Raw genomic sequence first — 17805 nt, 5'->3', positions numbered from 1 at the left:
GCTGATGGAAAAATGAATTCCCAAGTTTATAAAGACATTTTGCAGGAGAATGTATTGCTATCTGTCCGCCAATTGAAGCGCAACAGAAGTTGGGTGATGCAACAGGACAGTAGTTCCCAAACTTTGTATTAGAGGTCGACCGATTAATTGGAATGGCCGATTAATTAGGGCAGATTTCAAGTTTTCATAACAAACAGAAATCGGTATTTTTGGACACCGATTGAATTATTATTTTTTTTACACCTTTATTTAAAGATGTAACAGCATTGCGCTAATTATTTAACTAGGCAAGTCAGTTAAGAAGACATTCTTATTTTCAATGACGGCCGAGGAAACGGTGGGTTAACTGCGTTGTTCAGAGGCAGAACGACAGATTTTCACCTCGTCAGCTCCGGGGAACCAATCTTGCAACCTTACAGTTAACTAGTCCTTGTGCACTCCACAAGGAGACTGCCTGTTACGCAAATGCAGTAAGCAAAGGTAAGTTGCTAGCTTGCATTAAACTTATCTTATAAAAAACAATCAATCATAATAACTAGTTAACTACACATGGTTGATATTACTAGATATTATCTAGCGTGTCCTGCGTTGCATATAATCTGACTAAGCATACAAGTATCTAAGTATCTGACTGAGCGGTGGTAGGCAGAAGCAGGCGCGTAAACATTCAATCAAACAGCACTTTAGTGCGTTTGCCAGCAGCTCTTCATTGTGCGTCAAGCATTGCGCTGTTTATTTTTTATTTATTTCACCTTTATTTAACCAGGTAGGCTAGTTGAGAACAAGTTCTCATTTGCAACTGCGACCTGGCCAAGATAAAGCATAGCAGTGTGAGCAGACAACACAGAGTTACACATGGAATAAACAATTAACAAGTCAATAACACAGTAGAAAACAAAGGGGGGAGTCTATATACAATGTGTGCAAAAGGCATGAGGTAGGCGAATAATTACAATTTTGCAGATTAACACTGGAGTGATAAATGATCAGATGGTCATGTACAGGTAGAGATACTGGTGTGCAAAAGAGCAGAAAAGTAAATAAATAAAACAGTATGGGGATGAGGTAGGTGAAAATGGGTGGGCTATTTACCAATAGACTATGTACAGCTGCAGCGATCGGTTAGCTGCTCAGATAGCTGACATTTGAAGTTGGTGAGGGAGATAAAAGTCTCCAACTTCAGCGATTTTTGCAATTCGTTCCAGTCACAGGCAGCAGAGTACTGGAACGAAAGGCGGCCAAATGAGGTGTTGGCTTTAGGGATGATCAGTGAGATACACCTGCTGGAGCGCGTGCTACGGATGGGTGTTGCCATCGTGACCAGTGAACTGAGATAAGGCGGAGCTTTACCTAGCATGGACTTGTAGATGACCTGGACCCAGTGGGTCTGGCGACGAATATGTAACGAGGGCCAGCCGACTAGAGCATACAAGTCGCAGTGGTGGGTGGTATAAGGTGCTTTAGTGACAAAACGGATGGCACTGTGATAGACTGCATCCAGTTTGCTGAGTAGAGTGTTGGAAGCCATTTTGTAGATGACATCGCCGAAGTCGAGGATCGGTAGGATAGTCAGTTTTACTAGGGTAAGCTTGGCGGCGTGAGTGAAGGAGGCTTTGTTGCGGAATAGAAAGCCGACTCTTGATTTGATTTTCGATTGGAGATGTTTGATATGAGTCTGGAAGGAGAGTTTGCAGTCTAGCCAGACACCTAGGTACTTATAGATGTCCACATATTCAAGGTCGGAACCATCCAGGGTGGTGATGCTAGTCGGGCATGCGGGTGCAGGCAGCGATCGGTTCAAAAGCATGCATTTGGTTTTACTAGCATTTAAGAGCAGTTGGAGGCCACGGAAGGAGTGTTGTATGGCATTGAAGCTTGTTTGGAGGTTAGATAGCACAGTGTCCAATGACGGGCCGAAAGTATATAGAATGGTGTCGTCTGCGTAGAGGTGGATCAGGGAATCGCCCGCAGCAAGAGCAACATCATTGATATATACAGAGAAAAGAGTCGGCCCGAGAATTGAACCCTGTGGCACCCCCATAGAGACTGCCAGAGGACCGGACAGCATGCCCTCCGATTTGACACACTGAACTCTGTCTGCAAAGTAATTGGTGAACCAGGCAAGGCAGTCATCCGAAAAACCGAGGCTACTGAGTCTGCCGATAAGAATATGGTGATTGACAGAGTCGAAAGCCTTGGCAAGGTCAATGAAGACGGCTGCACAGTACTGTCTTTTATCGATGGCGGTTATGATATCGTTTAGTACCTTGAGTGTGGCTGAGGTGCACCCGTGACCGGCTCGGAAACCAGATTGCACAGCGGAGAAGGTACGGTGGGATTCGAGATGGTCAGTGACCTGTTTGTTGACTTGGCTTTCGAAGACCTTAGATAGGCAGGGCAGGATGGATATAGGTCTGTAACAGTTTGGGTCCAGGGTGTCTCCCCCTTTGAAGAGGGGATGACTGCGGCAGCTGTTTATGACTTCAAGCCCATCAACCCGAGATGAGCCTGGTGTAACCGAAGTGAAATGGCCAGGGAGGAGTGAGGAGAGGGACGGAAGCTATACTGTTACACTGGCAATACTAAAGTGCCTATAAGAACATCCAATAGTCAAATGTATAAGAAATACAAATGGTATAGAAAGAAATAGTCCTATAACATCTATAACTTAAAACTTCTTACCTGGTAATATTGAAGACTCATGTTAAAAGGAACCACCAGCTTTCATATATTCTCATGTTCTGAGCAAGGAACTTAAACGTTAGCTTTTTACATGGCACATATTGCACTTTTACTTTCTTCTCTAAAACTTTGTTTTTGCATTATTTAAACCAAATTGAACATGTTTCATTATTTATTTGAGGCTAAATTGATTTGATTAAGTTAAAATAAAAGTGTTCATTCAGTATTGTTGTAATTGTCATTACTAATGAATAAATATTTTTTTTTAGTTTTAGTCGTCCAATAAATCGGTATCGTTTTTTTTTGGGTCCTCCAATAAATCGGCATCGGTGTTGAAAAAACAAATCGGTCGACCTCTAGTTAGGGGAAAAAACAAAACGTGCACCATCTGTGTTCCTAGAGGAATGAGTTTGGAAAACACTGCCCTAAGGCCTTCTCTGGACCTTTCCCTCGACCCACCTGTGCCCTGGACACATCTGAGCATGCTCCACAGATCAACTCGCTGGGGTCGTAGTCGTCTCCCTGTCCTGCCTCCGCGTCACAGCGCGCCTCTCCCCCAAAGTACGCCTGCAACAGAGGAAGGAAGGGAAGGGGTCAGGGGATAAGCCTCCCAAATAAGTTAATTAGAGACAAGTGAAACTGACTGACAGACATCTGTGAACGATATTACTTCCAAAACATTCTATGTAGGAAAATGTAGCCTGCTGCTCCTGTGTTCCCAAAGGTATAGCTCACTATTTAAGTTTTTGTTATTTTTTAAATTCACACGACAACACTCTTGCTAAATCGACAATAAGTTTAATCTTAAAAAATCCCTATAAGGAAAATATAATTTATATGGTGATGTGCAACTTTATATTAAATTTATATGGTGATGTGATGTGCAGCTTATAAAGGCTAAATAAAGCCTTCATAAACACGACATAAATGTGTTACAAATCATGCTTTAAAGTCTTTATAAATGTGGCATAACTGTGACATAACCACCAATGTCAAATGTGACATAACCCGAGTGAAGCAGTGGTCTAAGGCAATGCATCGGAGTGCTTGAGGCTTCACTACAAACTTGGGTTCGATCTGGGCTCTGTCGCAGCCGGCCGCGACCCGGAAACATATGAGGCGGTGCACAATTGGCCCAGCGTCGTCTGTGTTAGGGGAGGGTTTGGCCGGCCGGGATGTCCTTGTCCCGTCGCACTCTAGCGACTTCTGTGGCGGGCCGGGAGCATACACGCTGACACGGTCGCCAGTTATACAGTGTTTCCTCCGACACATTGGTGCGGCTGGCTTCTGGGTTAAGTGAGCAGTGTGTCAAGAAGCAGTGCAGCTTGGCAGGGTCGTGTTTCTGAGGACGCATGGCTCTCGACCTTTTTGCAGCGATGGGACAAGACTAACTACCAATTGGAGATCATGAAATTGGGGAGAAAAAGGGGTATAAAGTAAAACAAAAGTTCCCTCCGCAAAGGGGAGGAGGGAACTGGAGTGGGGGTTTTGACACCTCACACCCTGTCGTAAATTAAAGTAGAAGAAGACTCTCTCCCTCCCTCCCTCTTCAAATGCGCTTAGGAATGTGTCTTTGTTTCGCAGACAGTCTTCCCGCCGAAACTCTAACACGTTCTAACGCCTAATACTGGAACAATATTTCTAACATAAGAACATGGGGAATGGTCAGAGAGGATCTATAGAAAACTCATGTCATAATGGTTTTTATTTTGATTTCTCATTAAAAAAGGTTATTAAGGAAATACTGCAACTTGAAAAGTATTTACACTACAGGTATGAAGTCTCCATTCTTAACGTTGTGCATACAATATGAACAATGATTGAAGTGTTTTTGTGAAGATAGGAATGTGATTTTAGGAGGTACAATGGAGCAAAAAAATATTTAGTCAGCCACCAATTGTGCAAGTTCTCCCACTTAAAAAGATGAGGCCTGTAATTTTCATCATAGGTACACTTCAATTATGACAGACAAAATGAGAAATAAAATCCACATTGTAGGATTTTTTATGAATTTATTTGCAAATTATGGTGGAAAATAAGTATGAAATGTGGTTAGAACTTTGAACCTCAACACGAGGTGAAGAAAATCAACTCACCCCCCAGACTATACCAGAAAGACGGCGGTGGTCGAATCCCGAATACCAAACGAGGGGGAAAAACTCCTCTCAGACAATCACTGTCGTGAGTCAAATATCTAGAAAAGCAAACTCTTCAAACCATCCTACCACTCTTGCCAAATCACTGTATTACGCTACTCTCATCAACCCACTGGGAACCATCGACACGGCAGGCTAGCCTATCTTCACAGAAGCTGCTTCAGGAGCGAATGGAACAGAGTAAACTCTAGTTCTGTTCAGGACTATACAACACGACGGACAAAGACATTCACATGTAAATACATTCATGATTTCTTATTCCAAATGGGCAGCAGTTCATGTGCAAAATATTTGATTACTGTGAGAATAGTTTCGAAAATGTATTGATGATAAGTCTATTGCCAACGCAACAATATACATTGTAATACAATTATAAAGAACAACAAATATAAAATGGTAGTAAATAATAATACTACAAAATTAAATGAAAAAATAATAAAATGCTAATAGTAGAAATGTAATAAATATAAAAAGCTAAACATGGAAAATGAAACATAACTAAGTAATTGCTATCTTCATCATTACATCAGTGCTACAACTACCATCATCATTACTACTACTACAACCATCATTAAACTGCTAACATTACCATCACCCCATACTACCCATACCACTACTATATGGAATGATAATCACAACAATAATAATATTAATAACAATAATAGTAAGAACAATAATAATAAGTAGGTTACTGTTTACTATGCAGATGTTATTATTCAGTGTCCCTCAGGCTATGGGAGGCAAATACTTATTTGACTGCAAGAAGAGCCATTGCTCCTTCGCCAATGAGTATTTTTAGTTTTAAAATTTGGAATAAATGTAGTCATTTTTGTGAATAATGAATATCTTGGTAAGGAATATTTCTCACAGTAAAGGAGAAAGTGCATCTCTGTCTCTACCTCCCCTGTCGTGCAGTGACCACATACACGCTCCTCTTTGGGTAGCCATGTCTTTTTATGTCTGCCGGTTTCTATTGCCAATTGGTGGACACTCAGCCTGTACTTGGTAAGGATCTGTCTCTGCTTCGAATCTCTGACAGAGTAGAGATAATGAGCCAATTCATATTCTCTGTTTAGGGCCAGATGGTAATTCAGTCGATTTTGGGATTTTGTTTTGTTTTTTCAATGTTGTAAATAACTTCTTATAGAAGAAGTTACAGGTCTGTGAGAGCCAGAAATCTTGCTTGTTTGTAGCTGACCAAATACTTTTTATTCCACCATAATTTGCAAATAAATTCATAAAAAATCCTACAATGTGATTTTCTGGATTTTTTTCTTCTCATTTTGTCTGTCATAGTTGAAGTGTACCTATGATGAAAATTACAGGCCTCTCATCTTTTTAAGTGGGAGAACTTGCACAATTGGTGGCTGACTAAATACTTTTTTGCCCCACTGCATGGTCAGTACTGAGATGGTGTTTATTAATTAGTGTGTGTGTGTAAGGTGTATTTATGGTAAGGGAGAAAGCCAATTTGACATTTACTTATTACATTTTTTTCATGAAGGTTTGAATTCAAAATGCTACAGAAAACCTTTCCCAAGTTGCTGTCGACACAAATTCCCCTGTAATTGTTGGGTCTGATTTGTTTCCACTTCTGTGGACAGGGGAGATGAGCCCCTGGTTCCAGACATCAGGAAAGCAGACAGAAGTTAATACCATGTTGAACCGTTTAACGCAGCATTTTGCAACTCAGGTGTGCTGTTTTTCAGCATTTCATTTCTGATGTTATCTAGACCACAAGCTTTCTTTGATTTTATAGATTTGAGCTTTTCATTTAGTTCTTGTTGGGTTATTGGGTAATCTAATGGCATTTGGTTGTTTTTAATGACTGATTCAAGGATGTTACATTTTTCGTGAATTTCTAATTGGTTCCTTTTAAAGATCGGGTCTTTTTTTTCAAAGTTTTGTTAAAAATCGCGCAAAATTTCAACGTCCTGCTATTTATGCCAGGAATATAGTATATGCATATGATTAGTATGTGTGGATAGAAAACACTCTGGAGTTTATAAAACTGGTTAAATCATGTCTGTGACTATAACAGAACGGGTGTAGGAGGCAAAATCCCAAGGAAAACTGTTAAAAAAAAACACAAAAATAATATCCCTCCGCCAGTCTCTGTATTGTCTATGGCAAGTGAAAATAGATGGCGTCCAGTTTACAATGCCTACAGCTTCCACACGATGTCGCCAGTACTGGCATTTGAGTTTAAGTTTATCCTTGGTTAGATGAGGAATAGGCACTTCCTGTCTTCGGGCACGCCAGAGGAAGTTATGAAAGGGAGAATATGGATCATGATTTCAAGACTTGCTGCTATCGAATACAGATCGCCCCGTGATCAATTTGATCGATTATTAACGTTTACTAATACCTAAAGTTGGATTACAAAAGTAGTTTGAAGTGTTTTGTCAAAGTTTATAGGCAACTTTTTTAATTTAAAAAAATGACGTTGCGTTTTTGAAAGCAGTTTTTTCCTGATCAGACGGGCTTCATAAATGGACATTTTGGGTATACATGGACGGATTTAATCGAAAAAAAGACCCAATAGTGATGTTTATGGGACATATAGGAGTGCCAACAAAGAAGCTCGTCAAAGGTAATGAATGTTTTATATTTTATTTCTGCGTTTTGTGTAGCGCCGGCTACGCTAATTATTCTGTTTACGTCCCCTTTGGGTATTTCGGGCGTTGAATTGCTATCAGATAATAGCTTCTCATGCTTTCGCCGAAAAGCATTTAAAAAATCTGACATGTTGGCTAGATTCACAACGAGTATAGCTTTAATTGAGTACCCTGCATGTGTGTTTTAATAAAAGTTTGAGTTGTATCGAGTACTATTAGTTGTCACTGAAATTTCCGCTGATGTTGATACCTGTACAGGGACTGTACAGGGACTGCAGCCGTAAGAAGTTTTAAGTCTTTTTGAGGGAGGTTTTGTATAGATTATCAAAATAAGTTTTCCAAATTCCTTCATCTTGTATCGCTAATTCTTGCGGCTTTGTCGTGCTTAAATTGTTCCACATGTCCCAGAACTGATTTTGGTCAATTGCGTTTTCAATTTTCATCAAGTGTCGTACTGGTATAATTAAATGTATTATGTTTCAGTGTATGTTTATACTGTTTCAAAGTATTCATAGTGTAGCTCTGGGTTGTTTTGCTGCTCATGTTTTTCATTTGACATTTGTCTTAGGTGTTTTCTAATTATTTTACATTCGTTGTCAAACCATTTTTCAGAAACATTTAGTTTTTTGTTTCTGATGTTGCATTTTTTGGTTTTCTGAAATTTGCTTTAGATGCTGCTTTTTGGAATATGCAGTTGATGTTTTGAGTAGCCGAATTGATACCATCTTTATTGTTTTGGTATTGTGAGTTATTGAAGAACTGTATTAGAGTTCATCATTTCATTTGAGTTCAATGTTTCAATGAATCTCTGCACTGTTTGGAGCCCATCTCTACGATTGGTCTATGTAGTAGAGTTTATTGGGCTGTTTTTTTAGAATGAGTATTGCTGGTTAATTTCTTCAGAAACACGTTGATCTGACTGTGATCTGACAGTGGTGTCTGTGGTCTGACAGTGAATGCACTAATGGAGGAGGGGGTCGATGTCAGTGATGGCATAATCGACTACACTTGTCCTAAGAGCTGAGCAGTAAGTAAACCGACCTAAAGAGATCCCTCTGATTCTACCATTAAGCATTAACAGCCCTAAGGCTCAACAGAGATGCACTAACTCCTTCCCATTTTTGTTCAGTATTTGGTCAAGACTGTTTCTATTATTTATAATAGGGCTACTTTACAAGGAGGGGTGTCCAAATATGTGGTGGTTACCTCCCGCATCAGTGTAGTCAGGCTCAGAACCTGTTCTTGCATTGAAATCTCCACAAAGAAGCACTTTACCCTCTGCCTGAAATGTAATGATTTCTGAATGGAGATCGTCAATAAACTGATCATTGTAATATGATGAATCTGAAGGAGGAGCATAAGCTGCCCATATGTATACATCATTGTCACAATAGATTGTACCTTTGTTAAGTTTTAGCCAAATGTGGTTAGTACCTTTTTTCATTTCATTCAGTGCATGAACATGTTTATACCCACAGATATGCACCCATTCTTGGTGGTTAAGAATAAGGGGTTTCATGACCTCGTGCAACTGCTTGAGCCACATTACGCACTTTTCCGTTTCGCACGTATTTCAGCAAACAGGTAGTACCCGCTCAATATAAGCAAGCTGAAGCCAACGTTAATGAATTGGTCAATGCACCCTGTGTTGCACTTCCTACAGATGGATGGACCTCCAGGGCTACAGAGAGCTGCTTAACAGTGACAGTTCATCACATTACCCCAGAGTGGGAAATGAGAAGTACTGTGCCTATTTTTCTCTTTATAAGAAAACATTATAGCATATATAATGTCTGAGCCATGTTTACATACTGATTGCACACGCATACTGCACTTTATTTTAGTGTTGCTGTTGATGAGTAATCATATGTTCTCATCAGGAATTATATGACTCAAGATCATATATGTAATCAGGAATACCAACATTTAGCATTTTCTTAGATAAACAAAAATTAACTACAGTAACTGTTGGCATTTCATATCGAAACCGAACCATGACCCTAAAACCACAATATGTACCAAACAATGGGTTTGGTGACCCGTTACACCCAGAGTGCCTACCTTTTGGCACTTGTAGCAGACGTAGTAGGCGTATCGATTCATTGCGAAGCCGGCCGGGTCGTTGTGGAAACGGGCACCGGGCGTGGTGATGGCCTCGCTCTTGTGCAGCCCCTCGTACTCCATCCTCATCAGAGCCTTCCTCCGTACGTCCTCAAACAGCTCCTTGATAGGGTCCAGCAGGTCCTTGATGACCGAGTGGTTGATCTTGTTCTGGGAGGAAAAACGCAACAGCCCAGTCAAGTAAGAGTCTGAGTCAATTCTATCTCCTTTTTTAAACTCGGTTGGCACAATGTTAGTTAGTTCAAACTCAGTCAGAGCTGTTATGATCCAAGCACGTTACATTGAAAATCATGAAGATAGGAATCTTTGCAAGGTCAATTGGTAAACTCTACATAACACAATTCATTGCCACTCATTGGAACTTTTGCTTTATTTTATTGACCAGATAGGACAGTGAAGAGCAGAAAGTAAAGGTCGGAGGAGTGCGAGTCAGAAGGGCAGTAGGTTGGATTCGAACCAATGCTATTCCTGTGAGTGCTGAGGTCAAAGGCACTAACCGTTAGACCACAGGCCACATGATCTCTGTTAAACCTATTCATGGTTATGTATGTGTTTTATAGTGTGCCTATTGCCCTAATCCCAGTTATTTTAGAGAAGTAAATCCTGTCCAATGTGTGGTGGATACGGTTTCCCATGTAGCCCTTTGTGGTGGAAAGTGGGTGCGGATCAGGTATCATATGGTACCTGCGCGCTGCACATACTGTGTGCATGGTAACAGAGAGCCTCAATTCTGGTATAAGGGGGAGCGTAATTATGGAGTACCACTTTTTTTTTGCTAAACACACGGCTAGAAATGCCTTGTGTGCAAGACTAGTGACAAGTGCATGTCAGTAAAATAGACAAAAAACCTGAAAAGGGGCGAGCCCTCCATACAAACCAACACAACCAGCAAACCAACCTGGTGAACTAAACCAGCGAATCAATAAACAGATCTAATCCATACTTGGTGCATTTATATAAGGGAATAGATGGAAGATAAACCAATGGAAACGGGCGGGATGTTCTCCCACTGTTCTAGACCATATTTGAGGCTGTGTATTACTAGATGTTCCAGGGCGACACTGGAGATTGGTATTATATTCACCATAGCCTGGCAACAAGGGCGCAGGCAATTTGCTGCGGGTGTCGCATTGATACACAGCTGGTGATGTGATTAGATATAAATTACATTTGTCAAAACAATTAAATAACTTGCACAGAATTTGAAAGATCTTGTAATTCTCTGGTGAGAAAAGTTATTGAAAAGGATAAGGCTCAACGCTTGCTCACTATTAAAAACTACATTTTATTTAAGTAATAGTTAAAACCTTCACTTTCAGCCTTCATCAACTGATTTCATCTGAAAGAATATAAGTATAAGCACTCATAATTTGCATTCCCATAAAATAATAACTGGCGGGTTAGCTAGTTAAATTTGTAGCACAACAGATTGCAAATATCCTAATGTTACCTACATAAAAACATTTCTGCACCGTTTCTGTCTTTTGCCATTGGTATTCTGTGTCTAACAACATTGCCCTTTCAAGCATTGATCTTCGATTGAAAAGAAACAGCCTGTATGGAGAACGATCATGAGATAGTCTAATAAGCTAGTCTAGCTAACCCGCCATGTTACGTTTCTGGGAATGCTAATTATGCTAATGTCGGCTTCCAAGTGCTTATATTATGTGAAAACGACACATTTAGTTCTTATTTAATTATGGTTTTGCTTGTGTGTCAATGGGCCGGATGTTGAAAGACAACCGCTTTCGAAATGGCTAGGGTCAAGTGGGCGGGGCTACATAAGTTAAATAGTACCTTGCAAATGGGGCAGGACATGAAGCCGAAGGTGATCCTGGGCCCGAGCCAGCGGTTCTCCAAAACACGACGGGTACACTGGAGGTGGAACACATGACTGCAGTCCAGCTGAGGAAAAGAACAGAAACCACACATAGAACATTTGGAACCTGACCTCGAACACATCTATGGCCTAAAGACAAACAAGGTCCTTGGTTCAAATAGAATCTGTATTATTTTCAAACACTTTAGCTAAACATGATTTGAACCCGCCTGGGGCGTTGAAACTAATATAACAGTCCCACAAGTTCAAATACCACCCATCTTGCACTCCAGGCAGGCAAAAAACCCCTCTAAGTATTTGAAAGAAAACAGATTCTAATAAACCCAGGTGTGAGTCACTGTCTGAATCAAGCTAGTATCATAGAGATACAATCTAATACTATCAACAATAGTATTTGTATCGTCTATATACTGTAAATGCAGCTGCCACAGTATTGAAGCCATTGGATGCAGTTTATCATAGCGCATTGTGCTTTAGTAAGGGCGATAGGTTCAGTATACACAATTTTGCATTTTATCAGAAGGTTGGCTGGCCCTCGTTGAAGTAGCGTAGATCAATGCATTGCTCTCGGTCTATAAAGCCCTCTTGCATAAACTTCTGCCGTACCTTACGTCATTGTTAAGGCACTATATACACACGTACACATGGATTTTGTATTGTAGATATGTGATAGTAGAGCGGTGGCCTGTAGTCACACACTTAATGTGTTGTGAAAAGTGCTATGAAATGTAATGTCACGTAATATTTTAAATTGTATATCACTGCCTTAATATTGCTGGACCCCAGGAAGCGTAGCTGCGATCCTTAATAAATACAAACTTGTTCAGCTTCAGACATAAGATCGCAGAACCGGAATCAGGGATGGCTAACCCTGGAGATCCGTTCTATCTCCACAAAGTTAGGTAAATCTGCTTACATTTTTTATTAATATCAAGCAGATTTATCTAACTCAGGGGACATGTCCAAAATTCCTTAAAGTTAGTGCCTCGACCGCAATTCAGTCGAATTCAGGGCCTTTTTACTGAAGAATGTGTTTGTTTCATATGATTGTGTTTTGCTTTCCGTGTTTTGTGTGCTTTTCATGCATTGTGTAATTTGATGTTTATTGATGCGTTCATGCAAGGCTCATCTGCAAAAGAGACCGTGGTTTCAGCATGACTCCCTGTTTAAATAAAGGTGAAATAAAATGTAATTCTGTGTACCTGGACAGCGGGAGCGGCAGAGAGCGCCTCAGTGAAGCAGATCATGCACATGTCGTCTGCGTCCTGTTTCAGGCAGCCTTCGCTCTTGTTGCAGCCGTGCAGACAGGGCAGGCAGCTCTTCTCATTCCTCACCCCGCCACAGAGGTGGCCGCATGCTTGGGTCTTACTGCACGCCAGCTTGGCATACTCCTACAGAGGGCACGGAGGAGAGTGAGGGTCAGACGATGGTCTTGATCAAATACATTTAATCAAATCCACTTTCTTGAAAGTGCATTTACAATAGCAACACCCTTTGCAGTGCAATACTGTACAGCAGAGTCGGGGGTCAAAATGAGCGAGTTACAAGGAATTCAAAATAATTTTGTATGTGTGTATAAAACAATACAACACCGGTAGCCAGTTGCCATTGTATTTGAGCTTCACCTTTTACTATGTCCAGTTGGTTTTATATATGCATTTACTTGTGTACAAATAATTCAACTAAATAATATATATTGAAAAAATATATAAATGCAATATGCAACAACTTCAGCGATTTTACTGAGTTAGAGTTCATAGAAGAAATAAACAGGACCGAGTTTGAGAAACACTGGCTATGGACGGTAGCCATTCAAAAGGTAGTGTTCCTCCTCTACAAGGCATAAGAATGAATGACCAACATGTGCAAGGCATCTTCAGAGGGGTTTCTGTTTTTTAGTAACGCAAAAGTAAATGTAGCATGTTACTTTGCATAGTAAGTAATGTTGTAATTACTTTTAAAGTTAATGTTTCCCAACATTGTCCCTATCTGTCAAGCTTTCATTTCAGAGATTATTAACGAGCTGCACACAGTCAAGAAACTGAATGATCCATTTATCATTTTTACATAGTTTAGATTTGGTTTTAGTCGTTTTAAAGTATATTAAGATGGACCTGCGAGCCTGGACCCCCCCGAGGATGTGCCTTTTCACTTTTCTGAAACATAACAAATATATAGATATATGAAAAGTTAAATTTAAAAAAATTGCACGATTAGAGAAAAAATAATGTTCTCAAGCTTCCAATAAAGACAGATCTTCCTCTCTGATTATGGCTGAACTATGCCTCTTTTAGTCTCCACAAGAGGCTACAATTTCTGTAATAGGTCGCTAGGTGTTGATTTCAGGTAGTTTTAACAAGAGGGTCCACTTTTTTATTTTTATTAAAACATTTTTGCTCACCTCTCTTTAAAAATGTTTTTTTTTTTAATCAGTTAAACATTACATTTGTGGGGCCTCCAGAGTGGCGCAGTGGTCTAAGTCACTGCATCACAGCGCTTGAGGCATCACTAGAGACTCAGGTTAGATCCCGGGCTGTATCACAACTGGCCGTGATCGGGAGTCCCATAGGGCGGCGCACAATTGGCCCAGCATCGTCCGAGTTAGGCCGTGGGGGGGGGCTTTACTTGGCTCATCGCGCTCTAGCGACTCCTTGTGGCACCTCAGGCTGACCTCAGTCGTCAGTTGAACGGTGTTTCCTCCGACACATTGGTGCGGCCGGCTTCTGGGTTAAGAGGGCGGGTGTTAAGAAGTACGGTTTGGCGGGTCGGAGGATGCACGACTCGACCTTCGCCTCGCGCTCCAGGTGGGGAGTTGCAGCGATGAGACAAGATCGAAATTGGGGGTAAAAAAAAGGGGGTAAAATACAAAAAAATCTAAAATACAAACAAAAAATATATAACTGTATGGCCTAAGTGTTGAACACTGAAAAGAGCTAGCTATATAGATCCAATCTGTTACTATAATCATTTTGAGTTAGGGACGATTTCAAGTTTTCATAACAAATCGGAATTTTTGGACACCGATTTGGACGATGTTTTTTTTGTTTTTACACCTTTATTTAACTAGGCAAGTCAGTTAAGAACACATTCTCATTTTCAATGAAGGCCTAGGAACGGTGGGTTAACTGCCTTGTTCAGGGGCAGAATGATAGATTTTTACCTCGTCAGCTCTGGGATTCAATCTTGCAACCTTACAGTTAACTAGTCCAACGCTCTAACCACCTGATTACATTGCACTCCACGAGGAGCCTGCCTGTTACGCAATGCAGTAAGAAGCCAAGGTAAGTTACTAGCTAGCATTAAACTTATCTTATAAAAAACAATTATAATCACTAGTTAACTACACATGGTTGATGATATTACTAGTTTATCTAGCGTGTACTGCGTTGCATATAATCGATGCGGTGGCATTCGCGAAAAAGGACTGTCGTTGCACCAACGTGTACCTAATCATAAACATCAATGCCTTTCTTAAAATCAATACACAAGTATATATTTTTAAACCTGCATATTTAGTTAATATTGCCTGCTAACATGAATTTCTTTTAACTAGGAAAAATGGTGTCACTTCTCTTGCAATAGAGTTAGGGTATATGCAGCAGTTTGGGCCGCCTGGCTCGTTGCAAACTGTGTGAAGACTATTTCTTCCTAACAAAGACAACCAACTTCGCCAAACGGGATGATTTAACAAAAACGCATTTGCGAAAAAAAGCACAATCGTTGCACGACTGTACCTAACCATAAACATTAATGCCTTTCTTAAAATCAATACACAGAAGTATATATTTTTAAATCTGCGTATTTAGCTAAAAGGAATCCAGGTTAGCAGGCAATATTAACCAGGTGAAATTGGGTATAAGGCAACAGTTTGGGCCACCTGGCTCGTTGTGAACTAATTTGCCAGAATTTTACGTAATTATGACATGACATTGAAGGTTGTGCAATGTAACAGCAATATTTAGACGTATGGATGCCACCCGTTAGATAAAATACGGAACGGTTCGGTATTTCACTGAAAGAATAAACGTCTTGTTTTTGAGATGATAGGTTATTAATATGGTCGAATCCGGAAACTAAGGCTCATATTATTATGTTATAATTAAGTCTATGATTTGATAGAGCAGTCTGACTGAGCGATGGTAGGCAGCAGCAGGCTCGTAAACATTAATTCAATCAGTACTTTCGTGTGTTTTGCCATCAGCTCTTCACTGTGCTTCAAGCATTGCGCTGCTTCAAGCCTATCAACTCCCGAGATTAGGCTGGTGTAACCGATGACAAATGGCTAGCTAGTTAGCGGGGTGCGCGCTAATAGCGTTTCAAACGTCACTTGCTCTGAGACTTGGAGTAGTTGTTCCCCTTGCTCTGCATGGGTAACGCTGCTTCGAGGGTGGCTGTTGTCGATGTGTTCCTGGTTCGAGCCCAGGTAGGGGCGAGGAGAGGGACGGAAGCTATACTGTTACACTGGCAATACTAAAGTGCATATAAGAACATCCAATAGTCAAAGGTATATGAAATACAAATGGTATAGAGAGAAGTAGTCCTATAATTCCTATAATAACTACAACCTAAAATTTACCTGGGAATATTGAAGAATCATGTTAAAAGGAACCACCAGATTTCATATGTTCTCATGTTCTGAGCAAGGAACTTAAACGTTAGCTTTCTCACATGGCACATATTGCACTTTTACTTTCTTCTCCAACACTTTGTTTTTGCATTATTTAAACCAAATTGAACATGTTTCATTATTTATTTGAGGCTAAATGGATTTTTAAGTGTTCATTCAGTATGGTTGTAAATGTCATTATTACAAATAAAAAATAAATACAAAAATTGGCCGATTAACTTCTTATGGCTGCAGGGGCAGTATTGAGTAGCTTGGATGAAAAGGTGCCCATTGTAAACAGCCAGGTCCTCAGTCTCCGTTACATGCATTTAATTATTAGTATTGGATATTGGATTAGTATTGGACTCTAAAGTTTCCAAAACTGTCAAAATATTGTCTGTGAGTATAACAGAACTGATATTGCAGATGAAACCCTGAGGAAAATCAAACCAGGAAGTGGCTTCTATTTTGAAAACTCCATGTTTCATAGCCTCCCTTTGCTCCATTTAAAGGTATCCTATCACTTCCTCAAGGTGTCAACAGTCTTCAGACATAGTTTCAGGCTTTTATTTTGAAAAATTAGCCAGAAAGATAACATCGCGTCAAGTGGTCGCATGAGTTTTGCTCGCGCAACAGAGTTTGGACAGCCATTGCCTTTCCCTCTCCTACTGATAAAGACATTTGCGGTTGATATATTATCGATTATATATTTTAAAAACAGCCAGAGGATTGATTATAAAAAACGTTTGACATGTTTCTGTGGACATTACTATTTGGAATTTGTCTGCGTTGTCGTGACCGCTCTTTCCTGTGGATTTCTGAACATAACGCGCCAAACAAACGGAGGTATTTTGGATATAAAAATAATCTTTATGGAACAAAAGGCACATTTATTGTGTAACTGGGAGTCTCGTGAGTGAAAACATCCGAAGATCGTCAAAGGTAAACGATTCATTTGATTGCTAAGTGTACACAATGTTTTGTCGAGCGATCGATAAACTTACACAAATGCTTGGATTACTTTAGCTGTAAGCATATTTTCAAAATCAGACACGACAGGTGGATTAACAAAAGGCTAAGCTGTGTTTTCCTATATTGCACTTGTGATTTCATGAGTATATATATTTTTAGTAATATTCATTGAATTGTGGCGCTATGCAATTCAGAGGGTTGTTGACAATTATTACGTTAATGGGATTGCAGCCATAACAAGTTAATCGTTATCGGCTTTTTTTGGTCCTCCAATAATCGGTATCGGCGTTGAAAAATCATAATCGGTCGACCTCTAGTTGGTACCTGGCAGTCTGGGTTTGAGCAGACACTGCCCACAGCCGAGAGCTCGGTGCCGTTCCTGGTGCCACAAAACCTGCAGTCATCTGAGCTGCTGGAGGCTGGTTTCCCTGCACAGAGGCAAAGCATTAGCTATGCACGAGAGAAGGCTAGAGAATTATATCTATCCAGTCCCTCTCAGATCTACACAAGTGTCTAGGGGGTAATGGCTAGCTTGGGGTTGTTTCTTGATTACATCTATCCAGTCCCTCTCAGATCTACACAAGTGTCTAGGGGGTAATGGCTAGCTAGGGGTTGTTTCTTGATTACATCTATCCAGTCCCTCTCAGATCTACACAAGTGTCTAGGGGATAATGGCTAGCTAGGGGTTGTTTCTTGATTACATCTATCCAGTCCCTCTCAGATCTACACAAGTGTCTAGGGGGTAATGGCTAGCTAGGGGTTGTTTCTTCATTATATCTATCCAGTCCCTCTCAGATCTACACAAGTGTC

The 17805-nt window shown here is 40.4% G+C and overlaps 1 protein-coding gene across 13 annotated transcripts in view; it reads right to left on the bottom strand.

Annotated features, from left to right (window-relative positions):
* mycbp2 (MYC binding protein 2) overlaps positions 1-17805 on the bottom strand; it is a 286672-nt gene that overhangs the window by 9385 nt on the left and 259482 nt on the right. For 12 of the 13 annotated variants that reach the window (XM_024388610.2, XM_024388615.2, XM_024388612.2 and 9 more), the window contains 5 exons: positions 17320-17423; positions 12620-12808; positions 11375-11482; positions 9518-9727; positions 3142-3249 (listed from right to left, as the gene is read on the bottom strand). In XM_024388610.2, the coding sequence (XP_024244378.1) occupies positions 3142-3249; positions 9518-9727; positions 11375-11482; positions 12620-12808; positions 17320-17423 (719 nt within the window). The remainder of the gene's footprint in view (positions 1-3141; positions 3250-9517; positions 9728-11374; positions 11483-12619; positions 12809-17319; positions 17424-17805) is intronic. The other variant, XM_024388613.2, reaches the window with a different exon arrangement.

Source organism: Oncorhynchus tshawytscha, linkage group LG26, assembly GCF_018296145.1.
Source record: "Oncorhynchus tshawytscha isolate Ot180627B linkage group LG26, Otsh_v2.0, whole genome shotgun sequence".
Taxonomy (NCBI): domain Eukaryota; kingdom Metazoa; phylum Chordata; class Actinopteri; order Salmoniformes; family Salmonidae; genus Oncorhynchus; species Oncorhynchus tshawytscha.
The sequence above is the reverse complement of the archived record's forward strand: the minus strand, read 5'-3'. Positions and strand labels throughout refer to the sequence as shown.